Consider the following 26306-nt stretch of genomic DNA (forward strand, 5'->3'; position numbering starts at 1 on the left):
GATGTTTTGTTTTCGGAAAACTAGCTTTGTTCACTCTCAGTCTTGGACTTACTATGCCTTACTCCTTGGGTATCTTGGTCTGAATTTTTTACCAGATATTCATCATTGTGTCTATTGATGTTTGGCAGAGATTTGAGCCTCAAATTCGTCCCACAAGATTCGTTATAAATTTTTTATTCATCACTGCCAACAGTGAAGGGAAGGCTCGTTTGTGTGTGAAACTGTTTGATTTTTTTCCTAGGTGAATTTGTCTCATTTGTCCCAAATTCAGTCGAGATTATTACGTGGAGTTTCAGGAAAAAAAAACATTTTCAGGAAAAAAAACATTTTCAGGAGAATTTTTCATAAATTTTGTGCAAACCAAGGCTATCTAAAATTTTATTTTATTTGTTATCATTCAGTAGAGTGGAGAGATTGGTACCTTAAATTTTTGTTTTAAAGTGATCTCCTTTTCTATTAAATAAAAAAAGTCAAGATATTCACTAAATTCTTTTCCAATTTTATCCTTACTTCATATTTTATTTGATTAATTTATTTTGGTTATTTGGACATTTTATAATTTCATAAGTTAATAAAGCAGTTTTTTAATTTTAAAATTTTATTTACTTGTTTTCATGTAACTGACAAGAGAGTGGAGAGATACGTTACTTTATGTTTTAAGTGTCATTTAAATTTAGTTTTATGAAATATATTTTCACTTCTTCAGTTTTCACGGGACGGGGACGGGGACGGTTGTTTCTCAATTTGTTTTTTTTTTATCATTGTTATTCTCTCTTCCATCTCCCTCACTCTACCTCTCTTCTTCCGCTAATTTCTTCAAATCGTTGTTCTGGTTGGCGATGTCTCTCCTTATTGGCCCCTCCTTCGCTCCCTCTTGCCTCACCGAAGACAATGTCTGCGTCTTTCCTAATCCAAAACCTGATCTAGACAACAGAGGCTCGAGAAAGTCGTCGCCATCGGTATGGATGTTTTCGTTGACGACAGAAGATGTTGTGTCCTTAGGGGCTAAAGGTAAAGTGGGAGAGGTGGAACTTTCTCCTGAAATTGAAAATGCGAAGTTTTTCTTATGTTGTAGTTCGTTTTAGTGCAAAGCTATGGATGTCGCAGTGGTCAACCCCGGTTCCAGACTCTTCAAGGCCGGTTTTGCAATTATCGATGAATGACGTGAAATCTTTGGGTTTCATTTTCTTAATCAGGGCTTAGAAAAAGGCTCACAAGATTGCAAGTAACACGATGTATGGTTAGTTCTTTTTCTTCACAATATGATTGGGGGTTGCCATTGGAAGTGGGCATAAACTGTAGTGTAACATTAGTTTAGTTTTTACTTAGTTTATATGCTATGGTGTTATGTTGAAATGAAGTTGAATTTGTTGTGTTTAATTTTAACGATGATTAATAATTATTTTTATGGTATGTTTATGTCCTATATTTTGTGTAAGGTTACGTCTTTCCTAGTTTATTTTGTAGGTTCTGATGGAAGCAATTGCTTTACGAAGAACAAAAGATGTGACATTAATTTTAACGATGATTAATAATTATTCTTATTATATGTTTTGTCTTATATTTTTGTGTAAGGTTGCGTTTTTCCTGGATTATTTTGTAGGTTTTGACGAAAGCAATTACTTTGTCAAGAACAAAAGAATGGCATTGGTGTGTCTACCATCTAAAACTGTTTAGATTTGTTATGTTGAGTTTTCTATGGAAGAACCAGAGTTGTGTGATAGGGAGAAAGAGAAAATAAAGGCATTGTTGAGAAGAAGTTTTATATATGAGAATAAGACTTCGCCAAATTTGTGTTGATTTGAAATTGTGTAAATTCCAGTCACAACGCAACCTTTCAATTAGTGAAGCTATAATTTTGGCTTACAAATATTTACTCAATAGTTTCCTCAACTTGATCCAATCAGTGGTTCAGTTAGGTTTCTCAAGCATTCTGTGTCATAATTTATTCAGCCTAAATTTAGTTTAAAAAAACATTATAATACTTAGCAATGATAATAAGTTCATTTTTAAAAATTTTGATAAGAATATGCATGTAAGAAAATAATAAATAAAATTTATAATTTTTATAAACTTAAAAAATTATGAATGACAGAATTTCAAAGGATCATTTAAAGGTAAATTATGTTTTCTTCTTCAGTAATATAAATTTACTTAATTATTGTTATAATTTAATTAATAAAAATATTTATTAAGAATAATTTTATTTTATTTTTAATGTTAGGAAAGGTGAAAGACATCTGAAATATTAATTTTTATTTGGTCTCTCGAGAAAAATTCATTATTATAAAATCATAACATTTCAAATAAGTGTTTTCTCCTTTTTAGAACATATGTATATAGACAAATTAAAGTTTAAAAAATATGAATACACATAAGTTTATGTTTCATTTCAATAAATATGAATACACATGATTATGATGAAAATAAAAAATGTGAATATACATTTTTTATTTATAATACATATACTATAAATTTATATTGTTAATATAAGTGTATTAACTATAACATTGTTTATTCGAGTTTTAATATTAAACATAAATATATAAATGAAAAAATAAAAATGCGGATACACAGGCACGACAGCGTCAGTGTTTCCACTAGTAGTAATAATAACAATAACATTAATAATATTAATATTTTTATTAGTAATATTAATAATAATTTTAATAATATTAATATTAATATTAATAATTAATAATATTAATTATATTAATACTTATATTAACAATATTAATAATATTATTATTATTGTCATTGTTGGTATATTATTAATAATAATATTAATATTTTTTATCAGTAGTAATATTAATATTTTTTTTATCAGTAAATAATAAAATTAAAATAAAATAACACTTCATGGGTATCTCAACCCTTATACAAACTGCGTAAAACTAAAACAGAAAAAGGTTTGTATTTTTGCTACATAATTTCAGCAAAATATGCAGGGAAAATTTGCTCCTTCAAAACCATTAACCCAAAAGAAAACTCTTTTAGGGTGTGTTTGGATTAGGGGGTGTGGGGGAGTGGAAAGTTGAGGGTGAGTGGGAGTGGAAGTGTGAAGTGTGAAGTTGAGGTTGTTTGGATTGGGGTATGTTAAAGTGGATGTGTGAGGAAAGTTTATTGGAAATTGTGAGTGATGTGATAGTTGTAAGAATATTATAAATTATTTTGAATAGTAAAGTTTGTGAGATTACAATTTTACCCTTGTATATAAAAAAAATAATGATTAATCCTATTTCATATTTTAGTTAATTATAATTTAAAATTAAAGTATAATTATATTATTTAACATTTTATTAATTAAGAATTATTTTTTATTTAAGTTAATTTGTTTACATAATTTTAATATTATAAATGATTTTATAAATTATGTTATGTTATATATATACAAATATATATAAAATTAATTTTAATAATAATTTTCATTATTATGAATAGCAAAATAAATATATTTTAAAAAAAATAGAAATTTGGAATATAACATGAAAATTAAGTAGGTGTCAAAATATATAATGTAAAGTCATTACATGAAGAACATAATAATGTTAATTAGAAAAAGAAAAGACATTCCTAGTAATAACATTTGAATCCTTCTTGTGGAGATCTTCAAAATCTGATTTAACAATTCCCTTTGAGTGGGGTTTTCCTCCTCAGGTTGACCACCTTCATCATCTTGTGGTGGCAATTCATCCTCTTCATCATCTTCTTCGTTTGCATGTTGTGGTCTACCAAGTTGCCATATGCCATTGACCTGGAATATATTTAATTTTGTCATACTTTTTTTGCCAAAGTAATGATTTCAGCCTAGCATTGTTGCTTGTTCATTGGACAAGTCAAAGCCATACACCTGCAAGATCCTCGTTATCAAATTTGCATATGGGAGAGGCATCTTGCGTGAAAGTTCTTTTCAAAAACCACCATTTGACGCCTGGTACTGAAGTATCTTGAATAATCAAGAACTTCTGGAATCCTCGTTGGTGGAGGAGGAACGTCAACATCTTCTGCTGGAGATTTACCCTTACGGGTTCTGTTACGTTTGTGGGATGATGATGCCATCTATAATGCAATTACTACAATAAATAACTAAACAGAAGTTAACATAATATCATAAAGCAATAATATAACAATGACAAAAACCAAAATATTACATTGCAAATGAAAGTAGGAGTTCACAAAACAAAATATTAGATGTCCAATAACTAATACAGACAGTCAAATATTACATACCCAATAAGTAAGAAAGAGAGTCAAATATTACATGTCCAGCTACTAACAAAGACAGTCAAATATTAGATTAATAATAATTAAAGGTAACCCCACGCAGAGATATGAAATCAATGCCTAGTCATAAAGCCAAGCAATTGAAAAATGGTAGAAAATAAATTATTTCATTAAATTAATTGTTTACATAATCTTGCCACATTTCGTTTGCTATATCATCCCTAATATCACACCCTATCCTGTAATCATGTTCACGAGCATGGGTGGTGTTTGGTTGGACATCTTGTTCTAACAATTCATTATCTACTTCTTCAAGCAGAGACTGATCATTGTCGACCCCGCGTAGAAAGTTATGCAGAATACAACAAGCTAAAACAATTTTTGTCATGGTATCCACATCATAATGTGGCTCAGTCCCACTGGCTATAATTGGAAAACGTTTTTTAAGCACCCCAAAGGTTCTCTCAATTACGTTCCTAAGTGATGAATGTCGATGATTAAACAACTCTTTTGCATTTTGTGGTCCTCTTCGCGAATATTCTTTCAAATGGTATCTCACCCCGCGATAAGGTGTTATTACATTTCGTTTTAACATAAAACCTGCATCACCAAGATAGTATTTTCCTACAAAGATTGTGGAAAACTGGGTTAGTATATATTACTAAAACCTTTTAATTTTTCTGCACACCCAATCCCCTATAACTAACCTTCTGGAATAACCAAAGGATCGCCTCGTACCAAAGCATCTTTCAATATCCTTGAATCGGAGGCAGTTCCTTCCCAACCGGCTAAGACATATGTGAACTTCATGTCAAAGTCACAGGCTGCAAATATGTTTTGGGTTGGCCAATCTTTTCTCCCTCGAAAACGAGGCGCATCAGCACGTGCAACCTTAGCACGTACATGACTCCCATCTATGGCCCCTAAACAATCCTAATGTAAACAAAAATTCATAACTTTAATTAACCACAACCTAAAGAAGACATTACACATAATTTGAAGTAATGTTTTTATCAACAAACCTTAAAGTAGGGGAAAAATCGACTGTTGTTAAGGATGTGTGGTTCTACAACCGTTCCATTTGGTTGAATTAAAAATTCCCCCTCCAACCTTAAAATGGCACTCAAAACATTATGAAAGTGACGGGAAACTGTTTCTCCAGACCGATGGAAAAAGAATGACACACTTCGATTCTTCACATTATGCCCAATAATGTGAAGAAATTTCGCTACTTGTTCTTCCACGGTTGATCGATATGCATCTTTAACAAGTCCAGTTCCCCGTATTCGTTCACATAATTTAATGAAAGCTTCTGGTCCCATGCGAATAATGTGACGAGACTGTTCAGTGTGAACCAAGTACTCCATCAATTCTTGTCTGCGACGCTCTTTTTGTGGTTGGGACTCACTGATACAGTTGCTTGTAGTAGGCATTGTGCGTAACAATTTCAATCCAAAGGCAATCATACAAAGAATCATGACTGATGCACCTTCATTATTTTTTTTTATTTGTTCTTCGATTTGTGAAATTAAGTTCATGTTCGCCGCAACAAGATCGTCATAAATTGCAACTGTTTCCTCAAAGTGTACCATCTCTGCCTCGTCATAATTTCTTTCCGAATTCATACCGAACGCGGTTACCGTATCGGTGTAAAAGTACACCAATACAGTTACCCTAAAACGTACTTTTAATTAATTTTAATAAAAAAATTAATCAAAATTACTATATCATTCAATAACATTATTTAATCAAACAACAAATAAATATAAACAAATAAAATAAAATAAAAACCTAAAATTTCTATTCTACTTCTAATTTTCTTTGCAATAATTTATTATCAATCTAAAATAAACTTTTTTTTACTTTTTAAATTAGTATAACATTTTTTTTTAACATTTAATTCTAACACCAATAATTTATGTCAAATACAAATAAAAAAAAAAACCTCAAAATGATATTTCTACTTTAAATTTTTACTGTTTTTTTAATTAATACAACATTTTTATAATGTTTTCTATTATAACATTAATAAATTATGTTTAATCTACAAAAATAAAAACCCTATCAAAATATTTTTGAAATTTTAATTCCATTCAGTAAAAAAAAAAAAAAATTAAATCTGTTTCATAAACAATTCATTTTGGAATAAATAATTATTTTCTACATTTATAATTAAAATATCAATTAAAAATAGCACTTCTAAAATATCAATTACTTTTTAAAAAACCTACAAATTAAAAATTTCTATTTCCACTTGTACAAATATTCATTTTAAATACATTTATTTTTATCTTTCTAATAATTTATGTACAATCTAAAATAATATTAACTACAGATTATTAACTACTTTTTAAGAAACCTACAAATTACACATTTGACATTATTCCACTTGTAAAAATATTCATTTTAAATACATTTATTTTTTTCTTATAACAATTAAATCTTATAACAAAAATTACAAAAACATTTTTTTTAATCTTTTCAACTAATAACATTAATAATTTATGTCCAATTAAAAAAAAATTAACCATACAGAATACAAATATACATTTAAAAAAATTATCTATTCTCTTATAAACAATTAAATTAAATGTTAAATAAAATTAACTTTGTATATTTATTATTATACAATATTTCAGTTTTCTTATACAATATTTATTAACTTTGTATATTTATTATTATACAATATCTATTCTCTTATTAACAATATTTATCTTAAATTTTTCACTTTTCTTTAATGACAACAACATTTTTTTGTTTGATTTAATTATAACATTAATAATTTATGTTTAATATAATAAAAACATAAAATTTACAAATTTCTGTATACATTCTCTAAATAATTCATTTCATAGAAATAAATTTTTTTCTTAAATGTTAAAAAATTAATAACTATCTACGAAAATTAAAACAATAAATCAACTGAAAAAATTAATTTAATTAACTAAACTCCTTAACATATTTAATTAACTATCTAGTAACAACTTAACATAATTAACTAAACTAAACTCTAAAAAAATTATATTACAACAACAGCCTTAACATAATAAACTAAAATAAATTCTAAACAAATTATATTACAAAACCATAATCATAAATATAAAACACAAATTAAATAAAATAATTTTACATAAAAAAAAAATTAAAACCTGAAGATAAGCACTCAACAACAGCAACAACAGCAATAGGATGCCTTATAGGAAGATCAACACACCTGAAAATACCAGAAAACAAATAAATTAACAAACAATTTTATTTCAAAAATTCAAGAACATAATCGATTATGGCATCACCTACACAGAGAGGATAATCGATTATCAATGCATAATCGATTATGCTGATAGGCTAAAAAAGACCATAATCGATTATCCCAAACACATAATCGATTATGTCCCGTTTCACACACATCACATAATCGATTATCAAAGCATAATCGATTATGCTGATAGGCTAAAAAAGACCATAATCGATTATCCCAAACAGATAATCGATTATCACCCATTTTACACACTATACATAATCGATTATCCCTCGAAAAATTTGCAGATTCCACCATAATCGATTATTTTGCCTGTGATATTTGACCCATAATCGATTAACCGTTGAATGAAACATATGAACTCACCTCAGATGAACCCACAGATGAACCAGATGAAGGCACAGATGAACCCAGAGATGAACACACCACTTTCAGATGAATAACCTCTACGTTAATGAAGCCCCTAACACACACTATCACTTACGAATCTCTCCAACTACACACTCTATGCTTCGCTCTGCTCTTCGCTTATCTGTGAATTGTTTCACTCAGAAGCAATGTTTATAAAGAAAAACCAGGAACCTCACACACCTACCTCTCACCCACTTCATTCATGAGGTCTCAAACTTTAAGATGGTCAATAGATTCCTGAACCAAGTCAGGAATCTCTTGCTGTTCACTTCGCATCTTGCTGTTCACTTGGCATGCATGCAGAGGCATGTGCTTCTTGAATCCAGCAAAAAAAAAGCAAAAAAGTGAGGGCAAGATTGGAAATGGGTGGTGATGATTTGGCACTTCCACTGCACAGTGACACTTTCTCTTCACCTTTCAGAAGAAACCAAATTCCCTCAACTTTCTCTTTCGCTGCACTCTCACCCGCAACAAACCATAGAACCAAATGGGGTGCTGTTGTGACTTCCGTCGTCGACAACAGTACCACCCCTGGATCCAAACACACCCTTAGTCCGCTAACTATCCACCATTCTCTTCTTCATTGTTGCCAAGATGGTAATGGTATCTCTTCTTTACTATGTAGCACAGACAACACTGATATGGATACTGATACGACACGGACACAGACATAAAGATACGTATAATTTCTAAAATGTAGGACACGGGGACATAGATCTATATATTATATAATTATGAATTATATATATTGAGTTTCAGTATTTTTTGTAGCAGAAAAATGTTTCTCATGACTATTTCAAAATGATTTGTTTCTTATTTTTATAATCATAATAAAAATTTATATAATAAGTTTGAGTTTTTAGAAAATTAATGTATTTTTTAGTTTTAAAATTGTGTTAAAACTGTGTTAGAATTGTCAGAAATTCAAAAAATAGTTTTTGAATTAGACACATTATGAATACATGTCCTATGAGCGACTGTGTATAATACATGTGTCTGACACGGACACGTCATTTAAAAAACGTGTCTGATGGATAAACAAAACACAACCACTCATTCTAACATCTACAAACCAACTTAGTTCTTCTTATTTGCTATCCCACACCAACAGCTCCTGATTCACCCATCTTCCACTGCAGAAATATTAATCATATAACATTAATGATATTTATATTAATAATACTAATAATAATAATTATCGTATTAATAATATTCATAACCATAATAATATTGTTAATATTAATAATAATAACTAATTATATTAACAGTAATATTATCAATATTAATAATATTATTAATAATATTGTTATTATTGGTATATTTTTAATCATAACAATAATATTAATAATATAACATTAATAATATTTATATTTATATTTATATTAACAATAGTTTTAATAATATCAATAATTATAATAATAATTATAGTATTACTAATATGAATAACAATAATAATATTTTTTATTTTTATCATTATCATATTCATATTCATATTTTTTTTAAAGAAAAAATAAAAATCAAATGATAAGAAGAAATAACAACTAAACCAAATGATAAAAAGAGATAAAAACTATAATTTTTTTTATGAGAGATGAAGATATGAAAAAATAAAATGTTTCACGTTAAGAAATATTCTACATCTAATCAATTGTTTCGTTCTAGTTTAATAAACTGCTTCCTTCCACACATTTGACAAATTACTCACGTTTAAAATTTAAAATTGATAACTTTTTTTTACAAAATGACAGTACATTAGTATTAAAAATAAAATAAATAAATAAAAACAATTCTCAATTAATTATAAAAATAATTAATTATTTAAATACTTAAAAATAGAATATTCAAAATAAAATAATAAAATAAAATAGGAATAAATTTGTATACACAAAAACAATTACAATAAAAAAAATTTCTTTATATATAATTTATATATAAGTATAGATATAAAATTAATTTAGTTGACGTTACATAGAATCAGCCATCAAAAGGGAACACAAAGAATTGGTGTGAATAAATAGCAAAATCCACCACAAATTTAATATTATTAATTAATTAACGTTAATTTTCAGTCAACATTAAATATCTATTTTCCTATAATGTGAGAACGTTAAAATACTTCATTAGTCAACCTTTTTTCAATATATCTAAAATTTAAAATATTAATTGACAATAGAATATCATTACTATTAATTGATTAGATAATAAAAATCTGAAAATAAATATGGATCAAAATTAATAAATACACTAATAAATCATTAATTATAGTCAAAAGTCAAACAATATGTTTTATTTTAGGTTACTCTTTTATCTTTTAAGTTAAACTATGATCACTGAAAAAAACTGCTCTCAGGTTGATAGGGAAAAATTTCAATAAATTTAATTTAAAACTGAAAATGTTTAATTTCTAACATATTTGAGATGTTTTTTCATAATTAATTGAAATTAAACTTCTAATTGATTTAAAAGTTCCAATTATATGTTTTATCCTTAACTTTCCTTAAATTTAATTGACCTTTAATTTCCTAACTTAAAAAATCAAACCCGGTACTCACACTACAAGAAAATCATTAAATAAAAATTTATTTTAGAGAAAAATAAATAAATAAGAAAAAAAAATAAATAGTTGTTATAGTAACTAAATTAGAAACTAAAAAAAATATTAATTTTTAAATTAGTTTTTATTATTAATAAATAGTTTCTAAATTGATATCTAATTAGCTATCAAAGTTTTTGTTACCAAATTTAGAATCTAAATAATTGGTAGTTAAAACTTTGTTAGCTAATTAGATATCAATTTAAAAACTATTTATTAATAATAAAAACTAATTTAGAAGTCAATAATTTTCTTAGTATCTAAAATAATATTCAATATATCAACTAATTATTTTTAATCTCTAATATTAATTTTTATTTAATAATTGTGTGAGAAAAACTCACATTCATGCATCTCCAAGAGTCTTGTAAAAACGTCATTAGGAATCATAAAGATTGAGACATTACTTATTCACTTTGATTCATGTCAGTGATGACAACAATGTCACACTATTCATCTCTTGTTTTTGTTTTACTGTGTCTTTGCAATCTCTATTCTTCAGAAGCTCTCAATGGTGGATTCAGTGTGGAGATGATCCACCGTGACTCACCAAAATCACCATTCTATAACTCCACAGAAACCCAGTTCCAAAGAATTGCCAATGCCCTAAGTCGTTCCATTATCCGTGCGAACCATTTCAACAAATCTTTTGTGTCTGCAAACACACCTCAGGCACCAGTAACCTCAGCTCAAGGAGAATACCTAATCAGTTATTCTGTAGGAACCCCACCACTCCAACTCTTTGGAATCATTGATACTGGTAGTGACCTCACTTGGATGCAATGCCAACCATGTCAAACATGTTTCAAGCAAATCTCTCCCATCTTTGATCCTTCAAAATCCAAAACCTACAAAACCATCGGTTGCTTCACTGATACATGTCGTTCTGTAATAGGTACCTCTTGCCCTACACGCACCAGCAATTGTCTATATACTATTAGATATGGTGATGGCTCATACTCACAAGGAGATCTTAGTTTTGAGACACTTACCCTAGCCTCCACCAGTGGCTCACCTGTCACAATTCCTAGTTTTGGAATAGGATGTGGTCGTAGGAATTATCTTTACTTTCAACATGGAGGTTGTAGCATAGTTGGGCTAGCACGTGCACCAATGTCCTTTGTGAATCAATTGGGTCCATCAATAGGTGGAAAGTTTTCTTACTGTTTGGTGCCAATACGTTCACCACCAAGTGTATCTAGCAAACTCAACTTTGGAAATGCTGCTGTGGTTTCTGGGCGTGGCACTGTTTCAACCCCCATATATTCACGAGCTGGAGAACCATTTTACTACCTAAACCTAGAAGCAATTAGTGTGGGAAGCACTAGAATAGAGCTTGGAGGGTATCCACCAAGAGGTGGAAAGGGAAATATCATAATTGACTCAGGCACAACGCTCATTTCTCTGCTACCTGCTACTTACTCAAAGTTGGAAGCAATGATTGCAAACGATGTTAAGATGACACCTGCTAAGGATCCAACTGAAACGTTGAGCCTTTGTTACAGAGTATTTGATAGACCATATGTGCCAGTGATCACAGCACATTTTACTGGTGGAGATGTCGTTTTATATGATTCCAACACCTTTATTGAAGTGGCGGATCGTATAATCTGCTTGGGATTCCTGAAATCTCATGGTAGAGCTGTCTTTGGGAACTTGGCTCAGCAAAACATGTTGGTTGGTTATGATCTTCAGAAGAACACAGTGTCCTTTAAGCCTGCGGATTGCACAAAGCAGTGATTGATTTGTTGTATATTTTATTACTAGGTCTTTCAATGAATAAATCTTAGTTAAACTTTTGTCTAGCACAATATTCCCTTTTCTTTTCAACCAAATTATACCATTATCACGAATATAAGTCAAATTTGATTAGTACGAATATATTTTAATAATTTGAGAGATTATATATTTACTCACTTTTATTCATCTGAGTCATAACCACAATGTTTCGCTTTATGAATTTATGGATTTGTTAAAAGATGATGAGGATTACTGAGTATGGAAGGTGGACAAAAAATCTTGTACGGTTAGTTCGGCATATAGGTGTTTAAGGATAGATGAAAAGGGATTTTAGGTCAATGTACAAGTTCTTTGGAACATCAAAGTTTTACCTTATGCAACTGTATGGAGAGTTTTAGGACTTCCAACAAGAGTTAATTTGGAGAAAAAGAGGGATAGTTTTGGATAGCATCTTGTGTGTTATGTGTGGGAAAGAAGATGAACCAAGGAGTCATGTTTTCTTCAAATGCAAAGTAGCTTAGAGGGTATGGTGTTTGTGTTGTAAATGGGTAGGTGAGAAAACAATGTATCATTGGGATGCTAAAGTCCTTTTTTTTTTGCAGTTTAAACTAGACTGGGCAACACAAACGAATTGCAGAGTGGATAGCTCTCGAATCTTTTCTTTGGCTTTTCTTTGGTTCAATTAAGGCGTGGTCATGACTATGTAGTAAAGAAAGCTTAGTCGAATTTTCTTATGTCCAGTGGTGCATGGAGCCTATGGAATGCATGAAATCCATCATAAAGAAAAGATAATTTGGGAAGCTGATGGTTTGAATAGGACCCCTAATAGAATTGTTAGTGAATTACATTGGGAAGAAAGATAAGATTTCACCTGGGTTGGGAGGTATAGGGTGTGGTAGTCAAACCAGGGTATGTATTCACCTCTTGTTGCACGTTTTTTTGTATTAGTCTTGTTTGTTTGGTTACAATATGGGGTTGGTGCTACTAATGATACTCTCATGTTCATGTGGAGTCTTGTTGTCTTTTGCAGGTTAAAGAAGGCATAGCAAAAAGTTGCTTATCTATGTTTGACTAAAGATATAAAATCACTCAATAGAGTGTTGTTTTTACTTGCAATGCTGTGTTTCATTTTGTTGAGCCTTGTTTCTTCAGCAGATCAAAGATGGTCGTTTGGCCTATTTGAGTCAAATCCCAACCCCTAAACCTTAAAATATTTCTTTATTAACAATGTGAAAGCACATAACACAATATTTTTCTTTATTTTTTCTCTATGAAGACGATATATTCCAAAACTGCTAAGCCACAACTGCTAATTAATAATCATTGTGGAAATATAATTGAAGTTAATTTGGTTACCATGCTTACAAGTGTTCATCTTCCATATAACATATATGACATTCAGTACAACTACTTCCCTCATCTTCTAAAACCTGTGAATTGCAATCTTCCTTAATATTGCTAAAGATTGGAATTAAATACTACAATTAAAAATACCCTACAACAGGTCCTGAAATTAATAACAATTTTATAGTTCAAAAATAAGTGTTCAACACTTTCCTCACTATTATGACAAATTTGCAATTACTACAGTAAAATATGGAGATAATAGAGAAAATTTGTGGGTAAAATAATGTTACCAACAGATTACATACTGATAACACTGTGGGGGGTAAATTGGACGTAAATAAAGATACCTACAGATATTAATATTTTATTATTCTTATTCTTAATCTTAATCTAATTATTACTATTATCATTTTGTTGCTGGAGTACATGTATAACCCTTTAACCATTACACAATTTTTTTTATCAAATTATTATTAATTTAACCTTATAAAGATTATTTTTATTACGATAATTGTTATTATTATTAGGAAAATAATATTATTAATAATAATACTATAATATTAATAAAATTTTAATAATAATAATTAATAATCTTATATTATTAATATTAATATTAATAATAATATCATTATTGATAATGATATTATTAATATTAATAATATTGATAATAATATTAATAATACTAACAATAATATTTATAGTATTAATAATAACTATAACAGTAATAACATTACTATCTTTATTAGTAATTTTAATAATATTAATAGTAATAATTAATAGTATTAATTATATTAACAGTAATATTAACAATATTAATAATAATAATAATATTATTATTACTGTCATTATTGATATATTATTAATAATAATGGTAATATTAATCATATAACATTAATATTATTTATATTAATAATACTAATAATAAAAATTATAATATTAATAATATTATTAATAGGAATAGTAATAACTAATTATATTAATTATAGTATTAACAATGTATCTAATTTAATTAATATATATTAATTATTTTTTATTTCTGACTTTAATTTTATTTAATAATTCTTTTATAATGTATATGTATATATAAAATTATTTAGTTAACCTTATATTTTTTTTTTTTATCACAATGAATAAATAAAATAAAAGGGATACTTTCAGGGGTATCCCAACCCATATACAGAAACAGTTGACCTTACATGTAATCACCTCCAAAAGTAAGACTACTAGGGTCCATATTTTGAATGTATAAGAATATCCACCACAAATTTAATGTTATTAATTACTTAACGTTAATTTTCAGTCTACATTAAATATTTATTTTCCTATAATGTGAGAAGCACATTAAAAACACTTCATTAGTCAACTTTTTTTCAATATATCTAAAAAATTAAAATATTAATTGACAATAGAATATCATTACTATTAATCAATTACATTAATAAAAAACTAAAATAAATATGGATCAAAATTAATAAATACCTAATAAATCATTAATTACAGCCAAAAGTCAAACAATATGTTTTATTTCAGTTTACTCTTTTATCTTTTAAGTTAAACTATGATCACTGAACAAAACTAAGCTGTTAGGTTGATAGGGAAAAAATCAATAAATTTAATTTAAAACTGAGAAATGTGTAATTCCCATCATTAGTTTGCCCTAAATAGTATTTCTAACATAATTAATTGAAATTAAACTTCTAATTGATTCAAAAGTTCCAATTCGATGTTTTATCCTAAACTTTCCTTAAATTTAAATTTTCTAACTTAAAATCGAACCCCATTCATCCCTTTCATACATCTCCAGAGTCTTATAAAAAATCATTAGGAATGTATGATAAAAGATTGAGACATTACTTATTCAATTTGATTCATGTCAGTGATGAACATAATGTCACTATTCATCTCTTGTTCTCCTTTTACTGTGTTTTTGCAGACTCTATTCTTTAGAAGCTCTGAATGGTGGATTCAGTGTGGAGATGATCCACCGTGACTCACCAAAATCACCATTCTATAACTCCACAGAAACTCAGTTCCAAAGAATTTCCAATGCCCTAAGTCGTTCCATTATCCGTGCGAACCATTTCAACAAATCTTCAGTGTCTGCAAACACACCTCAGGCACCAGTAACCTCAGCTAAAGGAGAATATCTAATGAGTTATGAAATTGGAACCCCACCAATCCAAGTCTATGGAATTGTTGATACTGGTAGTGACATTACTTGGCTGCAATGCGAACCATGTCAAACATGTTTCAAGCAAACCACTCCTATCTTTGATCCTTCAAAATCCAAAACATACAAAAACATCAGTTGCAATGCTAAGCCATGCCGTTTTGTACAAGGTACCTGCCCTAAACCCACCACCAGCAGTTGTCAATATTCTATCAGCTATGGTGATGGGTCATACTCAGAGGGAGATCTTAGTTTAGAGACCATTACCTTAAACTCCACAAATGGCTCTCCTTTCAAAATTCCTAGTACTGTAATAGGATGTGCTCAGAACAATCATCTTGCCTTTGAACTAGGAGGTTCTGGCATAGTTGCACTGGGAAATTCACCAGTGTCTCTAGCAAATCAAATGGGTCCATCAATAGGTGGAAAGTTTTCTTATTGCTTGGTGCCAATACTCTCACCACCTAGTATCTCTAGCAAACTCAACTTTGGAAATGCTGCTGTGGTTTCTGGAAGTGGAACCGTCTCAACCCCGTTTTATTCACGAGAGCCTGAGGAATTTTACTACCTGTACTTAGAAGCAATTAGTGTGGGAAGCAAGAGAATAGAGGTTGGAAGCACTTCAGCTAGAGCTGGTGGAAAGGGAAATATTGTGATTGACTCAGGTACAACAGTCACTTTTCTACCAAATGATGCTTACTCAAAGTTGGAATCAGCTGTTGCAAAGGAAGTGAAGTTGCAGCCTGCTAAGGATCCAAACCACGTGTTGAGCCTTTGTTACAAAGCTGCTAAATCTGATAAACTAGATGTGCCAGTGATGACAGCACATTTTACTGGTGCAGATGTGCTTTTGCATGGTTCCAGCACCTTTATGAAAGTGGCTGATGGTGTTGTGTGCTTGGCATTTGTGCCAACTCTAAGTACTCCTATCTTTGGGAACTTGGCTCAGCAAAACGTTTTGGTTGGCTATGATCTTGAGAAGAAAACAGTGTCCTTTAAGCTTGTGGATTGCATTGCACAAAACAATGATTGATTATTGTTGTTTGTTTTAATAAGTCTTTCAATGAATACAAACTTTTGTCTAGCACATTATTCTCTTCTCTTTTCAACCAAACCATTATCACTTTCTTGTTCTTTCTCATTCCTTCCTTCCACTTGGAGTGCTTGTGGATTAGGTTGAATAAGATCTAATATTTTTTTACGGTAAACTCTATGTGGAAGTAGGATTATAATTTTCAAGAACCTAATTAAAAAACTGCAAATATTGGAAGGGAAAGAAGTAATAATAAGAGAACCAGATATGATTGACAATCTTCTAGTGCACATGCTAGGCATCTAGGCAAAATTTGGAACACCTATCAAGTGCTCATTTTAATATCCATTCATTCTTTGCTTGAAAAAAAAAACTAATTAAAAAATAACACAATCCTTTATAAAAATGAATTCAAGCCTCGAAGTTATAAGACAAGTCATAAAAAAAAATTCCAAACTATTTCAAGACCTAAAAAAAGTATATCATAATTTATAATTTGTTCATGTGTAAGAATTGGTCTTCGTCACTCATACTAAAATTCACTTATATACTTATTTATATAACAGTGAATTAGTTTGGATTGAGTTTCCCTACAAGAAAATCATGAAATAGAAATCAATTTTAGAGATAAAAAATAATTAGTTATGGTAGTGATTAAATTAGAAACCATTTTAGAAACTAAAAAAAACTTTTGTTTTCTAAATTAGTTTCTATTAGAGTTAAAATGGTTTCTAAATTGATATATAATTAGCTATCAAGGTTTTTGCTACCAAATTTATAATCTAAATACTTGGTAGTTAAAACCTTGATACTTAGTTGTTAATTAGATATCAATTTAGAGACTATTTAACAATAATAGAAACTAATTTATAAATCAAAATTTATTTTAGTCTTTAAAATTATCTTTAATTTAGTCATTATAACAACTAATTATTTTTTGTCTTTAAAATTATTTTTATTTCATGATTTTCTTATAGTGTTGAGTGTTGAGTTGGATTTGAGTTAATCATAAATAAAACTTAACTCAAACTCTTTATTTGTGTAGAATAACTTTTACATTATTTTTATATTTATTATTTTCGGAGAATGGAGAGACACTTGTAAAACATTAACTCAAGTAATTGATACTTTCTTATTTAGAAATATATATATATAGGATTACAAGTCAAATTTCATTAGAACATTAACTCAATTAGTATACTCATTTATTCCATTCATATATTTTAGGAGTACAGGTCAATTTTGATTAGTACATTAACTCAAACAGTATATTTATTTATTGCATTCATATATTTTAGTGAATTGTGCATCATGAAAAATGGAAAATTTGAAGCAAATTTGGTTTTTTACCTAAAATTTTAATTTTCTTTTTATCAACAATAAAATATATAATAAATATGTTCACTTTAAGATATGTTCGAACCTCTTACAAAGCAAAAATAACAAAAATTTCATCTTCTTATCCTCTCAGAACCACTTAAAATTTAAAGAAGAACCCCACCACCTAAAATTTTAATATTTTAATGTTTGACCTCAAACACAGTTCAAAACACTCTCAGTGATGCATCTCCATAATCCTATAAAAGGTTTTACGAATGTGCTCGTGTTGCATATTTGAATACTTTGAGACATTGTTTATTCATCTTAGTCATGAAAACAATGTCTCTGGTTTTCGTTTTACTCTGTCTTTGCACTCTGTCTTTTTCAGAAGCTCTCAATGGTGGGTTCAGTGTGGAGATAATCCACCGTGACTCATCAAAATCACCATTCTATAGCTCCACAGAAACTCCATTCCAAAGGGTCGCCAATGCCATGCGTCGTTCCCTAAACTGTGTCAACCATTTCAACCAATCTCGTGTCCCTCCAAACACACCAAAAACCACTGTAGTACCAGATCAGGGTGAATATCTTGTGAAGTATTCAGTCGGAACCCCACCATTCAATGCCTACGGATTTCTTTCCACTGGCACTAACCTCATTTGGCTGCAATGCCAACCATGCAAAAAATGTTTCCCACAACCCACTCCTCTCTTCGATTCCTCAAAATCCACCACCTACAGAACCTTCCCCTGCGCCTCCAACACATGCAAATCTGTGTCAGGTACCTTTTGCTCCCATGTCCCTGACAAGCACTGTGAGTATTACATAAACTACATGGATGGCACACTCTCACAGGGAGAACTGAGTGAGGAAACTCTCTCTTTAAGCTCCACCAATGGCAATGAAATCAAATTCCCTGGAACTCTAATAGGGTGTGGTCGTTACAACACCATTGGTTCCTTAAGGGCAAATTCTGGCATAGTTGGCCTGGCACGTGGACCTGGTTCCCTTATCAACCAATTGGGTCCTTCAATAGGAGGAAAGTTTTCTTATTGTTTGGTGCCAGCACTTTCAAAGTCTAACTCAACTAGCAAACTCAATTTTGGAGATGCTGCGGTGGTTTCTGGGGCAGGAACTGTTTCAACACCTCTGTTTTCAAGAAATGGAGATCCATTGTACTACCTACGTCTAGAAGCATTGAGTGTGGGAGGCAAGAGAATACAGTATGGAAGCGCTGTGGGTGGAAGTGGAAACATGGCGATTGACTCGGGAACAATCCTAAGTGTGTTGCCGAATGATGTTTACTCGAAGTTGGAAGCAGCTGTTGCAAAGTCAGTTAGAATGGTACGTTCGCGGGATCCAAATAAAGTTTTGAACCTCTGTTACGAAGGTTTAGTTGATAAACTAGATACACCAGTGATCACAGCACACTTTTCTGGTGCAGATGTTCCTTTAGATGCTGTCAACACCTTTGTTCAGGTTGGTTACAACGTTGTGTGTTTGGCTTTCGTGCCAAGTCAAAATGGTCCTGTTTTGGGGAACTTGGCTCAGCAAAACATTTTGGTTGGTTATGATCTTCAGAAGAACACAGTGTCCTTTAGAAAAACAGATTGCACTCTGCAGTGATTCATTCTTCTCTGTTTTTTTTCTAATATATGGGTCAATAAATATTTTCAGTCCAGCACAATATACTTGTTCATTTTTTTATGGTTTATTTTATATATATATATATATATATATATATATATATATGTATATATATATGTATATATATATTCCTACCTGAAAAATATTCCTTGAGTAACAATGTGGAAGCACATTATTCATTGGAACTCAGAATGGGTATGTTATAAAATTAATGGAAACAAGATTACATAATTTTCTCTATTTTGTCATGTGAAGACATGAAATGCCAATTTGGGAATTTTGACCATAATGGGGTTATTTTTTTTCTTTTTATCAAAACGGAGTCCGTTTAAAAAAAGTTACAAATTTAGGCAAGTCCTGTCAATTCGGCACGACTTAATATGCACAAATCGTCTCAATTAGACACGACTCTATCACGTCATATTGAAGTCGTGCCAATGTCGTGTCATACTGAAGTCGTGCCAACTTGTCACGACTTCTGCCATGTCATACTGAAGTCGTGCCAAGTTGGCACGACTTCTGCCACGTCATATTTTAATTTTTTTTTAAATTAATTGTTTATATATTGGGTACTAAGTTATGTAATGTTAAAAATTAATTTTATACATAATTTTCTAAGAGTGTTACTTAATCACATTCTTTTTTGAAATTTTTCATCAAAAAAATATACCTAGAAATGTATGGATCATGTTTGGATAATCAGCTTATTCAAACTTTGAGCCATAAACTCCTGAGGACATTGCCGCCGGACATGGTTTTCCACTAGCCAAAAAGTATATTTTGATATTTAATGTCTCATGTATGCAAATTTTTTGATATTTTGATATTTAATGGTGCCGGACATGATGCATACATGATTATCCAATTTTTTGTTCCTTAAAACTAACACTCTTAGAAAATTATGTATTAAATTAATTTTTAACATTACATAACTTACTACCCAATATATAAACAATAAAATTTTAAATATATATATATGACGTGGCAAAAGTCATGCCAAGTTGGCACGACTTCGACAAGGCATAAGTCGTGTCAAATTGGAATGATTTGTACATATGAAATTGTGTCGAATTGGCACGACTTGCCTAAATTTGTAATTTTTTTTAAATGAACCGCATTTTAGTAAAAAACAAAATAAAATAACCTCATCATAGTAAAAAAAAAATTCCAATTTGATTCACACCTCAAGTTTCATCTATCATATTAATATTATTATTATTAATACTATTATTAATTTATTAATAATAATAAATATTAATATTATTAAAATTATAAGTAATATTATTGTTAATTTATTAATAATATTAATTACAACATTAATAATATTATTAATATTTTTTATTATAACTAATATTATAATTAATATTATTAATATTGTTATTAATACTACATTTATTATCAATGTTATTAGTATTTTTTATTGATAATATTAATTATATTATTAAAAAAATTATTAATATTAGTAATAACTTTACTAGTACTATTAATATTATTATTAATATTATTAATACTCTTCTTAAGAATAAATAATAATCCTAATTTGATCATAAATTTGTGAGTTATAATGGATAAAGATTTTTTTTTTATCGATCTGAATTCAGTGTACCTGTCAGTTTATTAATAAAATCATTAATTAATAATAATATTATTAAAAAATCACTAAATAAAGATTAATTTTAAAGATTAAAAGGAACTAGTCACCAAATTAGATGATAGTTTAGAGACTACAAAATTATTGGTATCTAATAGAGTTTTTAAATTATCTAATTAGCTACTAAGATTTTACCAACTAATTATTTAAAGTCTAAAATTAATTAATTAGATATCAATTAGTTAATTAATATCAATTTAGAAATTTGTTTAAAAATTTAAAAACTATTTTAAATATTAATTATTTATTATTTTTTTATCTAGAATTACTTTGTATTAAGGGTGGCAAAGTAGGGTGGGCCGGTGCACGGCCCGCGGCCCGCTGAAAAAAATGCGGGGCGGGTTGCTTATTTCAACCCGTTGGCCCACTTAGGCCCATCCAGCATAACCCGCAGCCCGCGCAGGCTAAGTGCGAGGCAGCGCAGGTTGGCCCGCATAACTTTAAAGTGTATAATTTTTTTTTTTACACCCCCATATTTTCTTCAATGTAGTCTCATATTTTACATTCTGAAATTTTTAATAACATCTTACAACGCATGTTTCATAAAAAAATTATTATGAAATCATTTACCTAATGCATCTAAATAAAAAAAATTCAAAATTTTTATTTAAATTTTTTTCTTTTAATAAATATTTCTTATGTGGGTCAACCCGATTCAGTTTTTGCATACCAAATACGGGACGGACCAGCCCGCATTCTCACTCCTACCACTTTGTATGAAATCACTGATTATTGTTCTATCTAAAATTGATTTTTATGAAGTAATTGTCTTTAAAGTGTAATAATTATAATAATAAATATCAACATAAATACTAGTAATAAATGCCAATACTAAAATAATAATAAAAAATCTTCATGATTTTTACATTTCAAAATTTTAAAAAATTATTTATAAAATAAAATTTACATCTATTTATATATTATAAAATACTCTAATTTTTAAGTTAAGATACTTAAAAAAAAAAATAGTTAAAATATATATATTTTTATTCTTAATCCACTGACAGATACTAAGCAAAACAAGCAACAATCAGTGGTTAGTACAGTCTGTGGGTTTGAAGGAGACTCTTTTCTTTTCCAAGTCATAGCCAACCAAGAAGTTTATCTGAGCCAAGTTCCCAAAGATGGAACCAATTTCACTTGCCATGAAAGCCAAACACACCACCCCTTCATCCACCTCAACAAAGGTGTTCACAGCATTCAACTTCACATCTGCATCACCTCTAAAATGTGCTGTTATCACTGGTGCATGCACTTCATCAAATTTACCTTTGTAGCAAAGGCTCAACTGCTTAAATGGATCCTCAACACGATCCAATTCAATTTCCCTTGCCACTGCTGATTCCAGCTTTTTGTAAACATCACCTGGCAAAAGAGTGAGTGTTGTACCTGAGTCAATTATGATGTTTCCCTCTCCATTAGACCCAGATGAAAAGTTTCTGAACTTTATTCTGGTTTTCCCAACACTGAATGCTTCCAATGTTAAGTAGTAAAACACCATTGGCTCAAGCGACACTATAGGAGTTGAAACACTCCCTTTCCCAGAAACCACAGCAGCATCTCCAAAATTGAGTTTGCTAGAAGTATTAGCCATTGGAGCAAAACAATAGGAAAATTTTCCACCTATTGAAGAACCCAATTGAGATATAAAGGACACAGGTCCTCTTCCAAGGCCAACTACCCCAGATCCCTTCCCTTCAAAGGACACACTATTTTTTCTTCCACATCCTATCACAGTTCTTGGATACCGAATTGAAGAGCCATTGGTGGAGTCCAAAGTGAGAGTCTCCACACTGAGATCTCCATGTGATTGTGACCCATCTCCATAGTGAATTGTATATTCACACTTTTCACCTTCCTTGGAGGCATCTTGCACTGATTTACATGCAGAAGAGGAGGAACGAAGGGTTTTGTAGGTTTTGGATTTTGAAGGATCAAATATTGGAGTGGTTTGGTTGTAGCAGATTTCACAAGGCTTACACTGCAACCAAATCATGTCACTTCCTGTGTCAGCAATGCCATAAACTTTGAAGGGTGGGGTTCCAACTGAATAGCTGATGAGGTATTCACCATCGTTTTGTGTTACGTTGAGCTTAGGTGATGAACTTCTGTTGAAATGATGGGGACGATTCATGGAACGACGCACTGCATTGGCAACTCGCTGGAATTGGGTTTCTGTGGGACGATGCAACGGTGATTTTGATGAATCACGGTGGATGATTTCCACACTGAACCCTCCTTTCAGAGCCTCTGAGAAAGTGATGCTGCAAAGAGACAGTAAAATAAGAACTAGGGTTGATGAATGTGACATTTTTGTTAAACAATGTTTCAGTATTCAGGTTTTTAACTACTACCTGAGAATTTATAACATTATAGTGATACAATTAACGTTGTGAGAACAAAAATTACAACCATTCAAATGAATGGATATTGATTGAAAAGTAATGTTTCGGAGTAATCTGTGTTTGCTAATAAAATAAATTAAAACAATTTAATTAGAACATCGTGATATAGTATAAAGATTTTCTTGCATTATCATTAAAGGGTTGCTTTTGAATTTTCAAAAGTCATCTCTAAACAAAATTTATGTATAAAAATGAAAGTCACATTAAAATTATTAAATTTTGATCTTATATAAATATTATAAATTGTAACTTACTTTTGTTTTTAATTTGTTTAAGTGACCAGTCAACTGTGTAACTATTATAGAATTAATATAGTCCTTTTGAAGAAAAAAAATCCCTTTTATTTATTGTTTTTTTTCTAAATGAAATATATAAAACTAATCAAAGTTAATTTTTCAACACCAAGTATAAACAATATAAAGAAATTTTTATGTAATACAATTTTACCTAATTTAGATTTAATTACTTATAAAACAATAACAAAAGTATTTCATGTATTTCTTCATTTTTTTTTCATTCAGGTGTACTTTCTTTTATTATTTATAATAGTTTTTAATTCATTGATATAATAATTTATTTTTTTACTCATTCCGTCTTTACTGTTATTATATTTTACTTTTATGTATAAAAACAATTTCAATAGTGCTAGATTTTTTTTTTTCCTTTACCCTATTAATTTTTGTATTTACATTTTTTACATATTAATTCTAAAATATATTACATCCTTTAATTATATAATTCATTATTTTTTATGTTATTATACTAAAGTGTGCTAAAAGCAAATTTTAATTATTTTTTCAATCTAAATTCGTTCATAGCCCAGATTTATAGACTAGTATCACAACAAGAAAATACACACATTTAACATTGGTCAAACATCAATAATGAGTAAAAGTCTATCTTAACTAATCAACGTCATATTTCAGTTATAAAATAAAGGATACTAATTATTTTAGAGTCAATTTGAAAGCTGACTTTAACTATGTTAGTTAAGTTCAAGTTAATTTATTATTATTTTTAAATTATTTTTTAATTAAAATAATTTTAAAATAATTTTCTGATAAAAAAATAATATTATTGCCAACTATAATAGTTAATCCAATCCCAACACAATTTCTCTCACTTTAGCTATGTTTGGATAACTTGCACTAGGTCTCCAAATGTGTAACATTTCTTACTTCAATTTTGGAGGGTGCTTTGAAGATAAGTTTTTCATGTAAGAAAAACTAATTTTAACTTTCAACGTAACTCTAGGTTAGAAGATCTGGATGTGAAGATGGTATGGTCACAAGTCCTAAATTTTTCTTGCAGGGTTGTTTGTTGTGTGAAATAGATGTTAATTAATGAAAATTGTTTGAAGCTTATCAATTTGGAAAGGAGTTGATAAAGTGATTGTTTTAGTTTGAATGTGAGTTGAATGTTAAAATTCTTGGAATATCTTGTTGAATTGTGATTTCTATGAGAATACAAGTTATATAATTGAGCACTTCAAAATCATAGACATCTTGATCATATAAAGGTTGTAAAATTTTGTATTTATTCAGAATGATGGATTTGTAAGAAATTGATGTCATACATTTGGAATAATGTATGGACTATTGTTTGATTTGTGTATTAAGTTTTTGCACTTATGTTTTAACATAGATACTCTAACTTCACTGATAATCAAGTCATATACACTAAGATATCAAGTGGTGAAAAGTTGATGAGGGAGTTCATACACATCGTTACCCCTGTTGACACATGATATTGGATGTTTGAACTACCATGATCCTTTCTCTTAGATTCGTTTGTAAATCTATGCTTGAGTATTGGATCAGATGTTAGGCTCTGGTAGAGCCTACTTAATAGAGTATTCCAGAAGGCGTCAGTTGATATTTCGCTTGTTGAATATCTTTAATGTATAGATCTATATGTGGTTTATATGAATGTTGTATACTAGTATCGGAAAGAAATTGAATTCTTGTAGCTGTTACATGGATTTTGTATGTCTATGTTTGTATATGAATCTCAAATCTAATTATTTTCTTTTTATTTATACTTTCGTATGTTAGAACTTTATTTCATTAGCTTACCCTTACATGTCTTGTTTATTTTGTGAATCGTGATGACTAGACTACATACACGAGCATATATACATGCAGGTACAAGAGCATATGGAAAACATTAGGTTTTATCTTGTACATATATCTTGTATTTATATAAATTTTATGTGTATAAGTAATATTTAAAAAAAAAACTATATACCTTGCATATAAACACTCTATTGTGTTCAGAGCATAATAAATTGTAAGTATTTTGGGGTGTTACACCTTGTTTATGTTTACATGTGATATTGATTGCTCGAGTATCACATGAATAATTTTCAGAATTTGTCAAAGGTAATACTAAAAAAATTTAAATTATTCTTTGCCAAAAACAAAAAGATAATAATATTTATTATTAATATTATTATCATTAATATTACTATTAATATTATTAATATTATTATAATTATCCTTAATAT

At 29.4% G+C, this 26306-nt stretch overlaps 4 protein-coding genes and 1 pseudogene across 4 annotated transcripts; 3 read left to right on the plus strand and 2 right to left on the minus strand.

Annotated features, from left to right (window-relative positions):
* Positions 1-790: 790 nt before the first annotated feature.
* LOC137826643 (uncharacterized) lies at positions 791-7780 on the minus strand. The gene is made up of 8 exons (XM_090297836.1): positions 7581-7780; positions 7374-7438; positions 5247-5908; positions 4932-5157; positions 4412-4848; positions 3922-4059; positions 3667-3754; positions 791-1038 (listed from the first exon to the last, which is right to left on the minus strand). The coding sequence occupies exons 1-8, from the start codon at positions 7778-7780 to the stop codon at positions 791-793; spliced, it is 2064 nt and encodes a 687-aa protein (XP_090153962.1).
* A 3125-nt stretch (positions 7781-10905) lies between these two features.
* Positions 10906-12249, plus strand: LOC150023402 (aspartic proteinase CDR1 pseudogene; annotated as a pseudogene).
* Positions 12250-15493: 3244 nt separating this feature from the next.
* On the plus strand, positions 15494-16817 carry LOC137826507 (aspartic proteinase CDR1). Its single transcript, XM_068632493.2, has one exon. It carries the CDS (start codon positions 15551-15553, stop codon positions 16775-16777), a length of 1227 nt encoding a protein of 408 aa, XP_068488594.2. The 5' UTR covers positions 15494-15550; the 3' UTR covers positions 16778-16817.
* Positions 16818-18378: 1561 nt separating this feature from the next.
* LOC137810445 (aspartic proteinase CDR1) lies at positions 18379-19784 on the plus strand. The gene has a single exon (XM_068611694.2). It carries the CDS (start codon positions 18428-18430, stop codon positions 19721-19723), a length of 1296 nt encoding a protein of 431 aa, XP_068467795.2. The 5' UTR covers positions 18379-18427; the 3' UTR covers positions 19724-19784.
* Positions 19785-22368: 2584 nt separating this feature from the next.
* On the minus strand, positions 22369-23721 carry LOC137826154 (aspartic proteinase CDR1). Its single transcript, XM_068632025.2, has one exon. The coding sequence runs from the start codon at positions 23704-23706 to the stop codon at positions 22426-22428; it is 1281 nt and encodes a 426-aa protein (XP_068488126.2). The 5' UTR covers positions 23707-23721; the 3' UTR covers positions 22369-22425.
* Positions 23722-26306: the final 2585 nt, after the last annotated feature.

This window comes from Phaseolus vulgaris, chromosome 11, assembly GCF_051622355.1.
Source record: "Phaseolus vulgaris cultivar YP4 chromosome 11, ASM5162235v1, whole genome shotgun sequence".
In the NCBI taxonomy this organism is placed as follows: Eukaryota; Viridiplantae; Streptophyta; class Magnoliopsida; order Fabales; family Fabaceae; genus Phaseolus; species Phaseolus vulgaris.